The sequence below is a fragment of the Corylus avellana genome, chromosome 10 (assembly GCF_965113065.1).
Source record: "Corylus avellana chromosome 10, dhCorAvel1.hap1.2, whole genome shotgun sequence".
In the NCBI taxonomy this organism is placed as follows: domain Eukaryota; kingdom Viridiplantae; phylum Streptophyta; class Magnoliopsida; order Fagales; family Betulaceae; genus Corylus; species Corylus avellana.
In genome coordinates this window covers 2,385,148-2,391,153 of record NC_142499.1, presented here as the reverse complement: position 1 = coordinate 2,391,153, position 6,006 = coordinate 2,385,148, and the positions used below count along the sequence as shown (strand labels likewise).

General features: G+C 33.5%; 1 protein-coding gene across 1 annotated transcript; it reads left to right on the top strand.

The window, feature by feature from the left end:
* Positions 1–3,339: 3,339 nt before the first annotated feature.
* Positions 3,340–5,644, top strand: LOC132162041 ((21S)-21-acetoxyl-apo-melianone synthase SDR-like). The gene is made up of 2 exons (XM_059572288.2): positions 3,340–3,432; positions 4,649–5,644. The coding sequence occupies exons 1-2, from the start codon at positions 3,422–3,424 to the stop codon at positions 5,439–5,441; spliced, it is 804 nt and encodes a 267-aa protein (XP_059428271.2). The 5' UTR covers positions 3,340–3,421; the 3' UTR covers positions 5,442–5,644.
* Positions 5,645–6,006: the final 362 nt, after the last annotated feature.

Below are 6,006 nucleotides of genomic sequence, written 5' to 3'. Positions count from 1 at the left end.
GAGAGGGCTGCCACCTAGAGAAAGGAGACCCGTGGGTCTGGCCGACATGACCCAGAGAAGAAGAGAAATAATGAAGAAGAGGCTACTGCAACTTTTCGGTGAAGAACCAGAGAAGACGAGAAAGAAGAGAAAATCAAGTGTATAAGCATGTAGAGTTTTTTTGTGCTTTTTTTTTTTTTTTGCTTTATATGATGTGTCTTTATGCTATTAGGTGTTTCAAAACCCTCTTTTTATGCCATGACTGCATAAGAGGTCTATCCTATTCTATTTATCACAACTAATACTATCTTTATTTTCACTTGGGGTGTACGTTTGAATTCTTCATTTGATAACTCTCTAACCGTTTATAACGTAAGATCCCATGATGTTTTGATGAAATTAAACCTTGAAGTCTCATTCATGGCCGACAGACCATGTATAGCCACTATCTCTGGTCCAGGACGGCAAGACGCGTGATATACATGATTCAACAATTAGCTTCCTACTGCAATGAATCAATTTTAACAAAGATGAATATTGTGAGCTTTATTTTCCTTAAACACTTGATTAATTATAAGGTTTCTGGCAACCCAATCAAAACATATGGAAAATTAAGCATTATTTACCATTACTTGTGATTAGTCCCCTAAAACAGTAGCATATACTTAAACCAATGGCGTGAAAATTGAAAAGGACTAATTGGGGCCTTATCTTTATATATAATATATTATAAAACAAGTTACAAGTTATCCGGCTATTAACCACTTTTGTCAATCGCTATAATCAGAAATTACCACAACTGACCTAAGCAGTTATCCTGTTATTTGGTTGCAGTTATTTGCGGTTATGCAATTATATGGATAATAACAGCCTCGTTTGTACATCCCTAACTAACATATGGCGAAAAAATTATAGGAAAAACTCAGTGAGGGACCTCTTTTAAATTCTCGAAAACTCAACTAGTGAAAGTTGATTTTTAAAAATTGAGAGAGTGGTTTCAAATCACATATTTACCCTAATTTGTATGTTTATTTTGGAAATGATGCAACTAAATGAAAGAAAATAATTAATCTAAATGAGACGGTATTTTGAAAGAACAATGTCTTTTTATTTATATAAAGTAATTTTTATTTTAGGAGGAATGCTGAGCAATTGTCCCCCATCGCCATGTGATTGTACCCGAAGAATATCATTATCTTAATTAGAGATAGGGCGTTTCGTGTAAGTAGAGGCTTGAAAGATTGTGCGCAAAGATCTTTGTTAGATTTCATATTTGATCGAATTTTTAAACTTTTAAGTTTCCATCATTTTATTTAAAACAATTAAAGTCCTGTCAAGTCAAACCTATTCCCACAATCTTGTCCATTATCTTATGTTCATTTCAAATAAATAAATAAATAAATACTACTTGGCATTCTTAAATAATAACGTCTTAGTATTATTGTCTATGTGGCACATTCGCAATTTTTTTTTTTTTTTTTGCTAAATAAAAGAACAAAAAAAATAAACACTTACAAATACTGAGTAGCATTTCTCTTAATTTTTTTTTTATTTTAAAAATGGCGTTATATCGGATACCATCACTGCCATCCCTCCTTCCGTATGTTTGGATGGCAAAAAAAGTTCACAGATCGAAGTGTTAACTTCTGCGTTTATTACGTGGCTTATTGAACCGTGATTAGAGCTCATTCTAATTGCATTTCCGCTCATTTACCTCACTCTCACAGAACTGGCTAGTTCTTTATTATTATTATTTTTTACATGAATATCCACTAGTTCCTAATTGGCTGTTTGTTGCTCTTCTTTCCGTGTTTGTTTTGTGTTGTGTTGCTGGCATGTCATTTAAAAAAAAAAAAAAAAAAAATGGGGCATACGCTTAATTATATATGTTTGTTCTTAGCTGGAAAAGGCATTCATGAGTTGACATTAATCCTTCGTTAACTGATTTATTCTCTTTTAAAACTATTTATTCCGTAGAAATAGGCATTATGTATATAAGGAAGGTAATTAGATTGGCTCATAATTTAATAGAGTTTATCAACATCTGTATTGACGGGCACATCCATCAAAATAATAAACAACAATAGTTTGACGGGTGTGTAATAATAATATTTTAATAAACTAGTCAAATGTTGCCAAGAGTGTGAACAAGATAAAATTATTCAAACATTCACATATTTCTTTTCTCTAGATCAGCCCAATGAATAATTAGGTGTAAAGGATTATTTTTCACGGCTTAGATAGTTTGGTGTGAGAGGTTATCTCTTATAGCCGGTTAAAATAAATTTTGTTAGAAAATTTGGCTACCTATATCTTAGATCTAGTATGCTCGGAGCAGATCTGCTTTTAACTGTATTTGCACATGGGTTAGCGGAGGAGTAATTTGTTATTGTCGATCTCTAGCTCTCATAACATTTAGAGCATTCACCTCTGGCTTAGCAAATATTTAGTTAAATTTTAGCTAAAAGACCATATTTTCTTATTTTAGTTACCAACTTTTTTTAAAGTACCTACATCCCGCTCAGTATTTTAACTATTCAATTTCACTTTTTCATTTAAATATCATTTTTTTATTCTTTGTTAATTTATTCTTTCTCCAACAACCATATTTTTTAAAATTTGTCATTTTCTAGGAGTCATATTTTTATAAATTTTCCTTTTAATAATGATTATATTTAAAAAAAAAAAAATTTCTAATGGCATATCTTTTTTTTAATTTTGTATATATATTTTTAATTTTAATAGTATATATGAATATGTTATTAAAGAATTTAATAATACCCATACAAGAACAAAAGATTGAACCAAAATTACAAATTTGATGATACCCATTAGTTCAAATATGCAACATAAACTTTTATTTCAAGATAAATAAAACCCTTCACAAATTAATTAGGTAAATAAGCTTACTGTGAGGCTGATTTTGTTATTTTATAGCAGAGGAATGATAAAATTATTTTTTATTAGAGGAGATAGGAAAGAACAATTTTTTTTTTTTTTTTTAATATTAATATAAGATATACATTTTTGAGCTACTGTGCATATTCTAAATAAGGTCAACCTCAAAGCTGATTTTGCATTTTTGTCAAAGGAAACATTTGTCCTCAAGATGTAGCTCAATCGGTTAGGACCACGCCTCATGAAGCGGAGGTCACTAGTTCGAATTCCCCTCCCCCTCTTGTGCGGACATGTCAAAAAATTTAAAAAAAAAAAACATTTTTTCAGTCGTCAGATTATGGCATAGACTTGAGAGGCAATGCCATTTGCTGATGATCAGGGCTACAAGTGGCAGGATACTTTTCCATGGTCTTTAATTTCTTCATGACTTGAGCCTATATATAAATTGAAAGGTCTCTCATATCTCTCCTCTAACTTCCATCATCTTTTCCATATCCCGCAGTGAGAAATAATCAGTCCACTCTCTCTGATCTCTCTCAGCGAAATGGCAAAAAGGTTAGCAGTTATATATATGTTTTACTTTGATTTATGTCATAGGTTTAGAGTTTAATAATGTTTCCCTTGTTTTTGTTATGATTTTTCCCAGAAAGGTAGACTAATTAATATAACGTGCATCAATATTTTGCCTGACAAATACAATTGCCCAGCGTTTTTGATGGTTGAATTATTGATACATGAAGCTTTGAACTAAATTTTATTTTAAACGGCAATATTTTTCCATTTTCAGGCCTGATGGATATATATATATAACTAAATAAATGAACAATTAAAATACTTTTGAAGTTATATATATTTTATGTTAATTTATTAACTTGTTTCCGTTAATTTTTCATATTTTGAAATATCTATATATTCATCATCGATCACATTAACTAGGGGTGTCAAAAATTACCGGGGAACCGGAAAACCGGGAAACCGGGAAACCGGGGTCCCGGTTCCGGTTCCGGTTTGAAAAATCTAAAAACCGGGTACCCCGGTTCCGGTACCGGTTTTTGGTACCCGGTTTTTACCGGGAATACCGGAACCGGGTTTCCATTTTATTTAATAATATTTATATATTATTATATTTATATATTAATATATATATTATATATATTAATATTTTTTACACTTAGGTTTAGGTTTAGGGTATTTTAAAAAATTAAATTTTTATTTCTAAGGCCCAAATAGGCAAAAATAATGATTTTTTAGGATTTTTGGACTTTTTAAGGTTTATTTTTTAATTATTTGGAACAATCACAACAAAGCCCCTTTAATTTAGACAAAGAAACTAATAGATTTTTAAAAAAATGGGCCAACTTATGAAAAAAAAATTGGCTTATTTTAGGCCCAATACCTAAAATAAGCCCAAAAATCAATTTAAAAAAAAAACCGGTTACCGGACCGGGTAATACCGGAACCGGCCGGTAATCGGGACCCCGGTTAACCGGGGTCCCGGTTCCGGTTCCGGTTTCTCAAAATTGAGAACCGGGGTATCCCGGTTTCGGTTCCGGTTTTAGGCCAAAAACCGGGAAACCGGACCGGGTTGACACCCCTAACATTAACTATATATAAGTATCTATTTTTGAGGATTTTTTAAAAACAAAGAAATAAGAAGTTAGATACCTTTTGAATTTATATTTTTCCCAACGCTTAATTTTAAGGGTTGAAACATGAAGTTTTAAAGTTATTTAATTATAATTAAACGGCAATATTTATTCTCCGTGTTCAGGCTAGATGGGAAAGTGGCAATCATCACCGGAGGGTCAAGCGGGATCGGAGCAAGTGCTGTGCACCTCTTCCATGAAAACGGCGCCAAGGTTGTCATAGCCGATATTCAAGACACAATGGGACAAGCCATTGCCGACAAGCTTGGAGAAAATGTTAGCTATATCCATTGCGACGTGGCAAATGAAGACGACATCTGTAATCTCATTGACACCACAATTTCCAAACACGGACAGCTTGATATAATGTACAACAACGCAGGCATCGTGGACATCCCCTTCATGAATATTCTGGAAAGCAAGAAATCGGATCTAGAGCGAGTTCTCAACGTTAACTTGGTTGGAGGTTTCCTAGGAGCTAAACACGGCTCAAGGGTGATGATTCCGCGGGGTAAAGGCTGCATACTTTTTACCGCTAGTGCTGCTACAGCAATTGGGGGGCTTTCATCTCATTCTTATGCAGCGTCCAAATGTGGAATTTTGGGGCTTGCAAGGAACTTGGCAGCTGAGCTTGGGCAACATGGTATACGTGTAAATTGCGTGTCGCCTTATGCCGTCATCACTGGTATATTAGGAGGTGTCAATGAAGCTGACGTACCCCAAATGGAAGCGGCGGTGAGTGAGGTCGGCAATCTGAAGGGACAGATTCTCAAGGCAGAAAGTGTTGCACGTGCGGCACTCTACTTGGCCAGCGACGAAGCTGATTATGTGAGTGGGCTCAACCTTTTGGTGGATGGAGGGTACAGTGCGGTGAATCCTAGCATGATGAACTTTCAAAGCTCGTTTATGAATATTTAAGATATTAATTAGCTTTAATTACTTGACTTGCGATGCTTACGGCATGGTGTCTAGATTTTAGTGCATGTATTTCATTCTGCGAATAAATATTAAAGTGTGGTAGATATAGTTGAGGTCTTTTGAGGATGATCTCATACTGTTTGTGGATAAGATTTTGGGCATATTTATAAAGAATAAACAACCTTATTTTATTGAATCGGTTTTATGATCAAATGAGTTAGGCCTATAAATTTTTTCATAATATCAAAGCTTACCACAGGACGAATGTGACCCCACTACTTATCCCGTGACAAAGACCAAGAAAAATACGAGTAATTCTAGGTGGCTATTAAAATCACCATTGAACTTGTAATTGATCATTATTGAATTTTGATCAAATGATGATTTTAATAGTCACATCATTCTTAGTGGAACACAAGTAGGCCATTTAAAATTACTTGAAAAAATACTAATCTGTAGATGAGGGAGACATGCATGAATTTAGTGTGGTTTAATTAAATAAAAAAATTATTTATAGAATTTATATTGGAATGAAATTCTTATTCGGATGAATAAATAAGGGGAA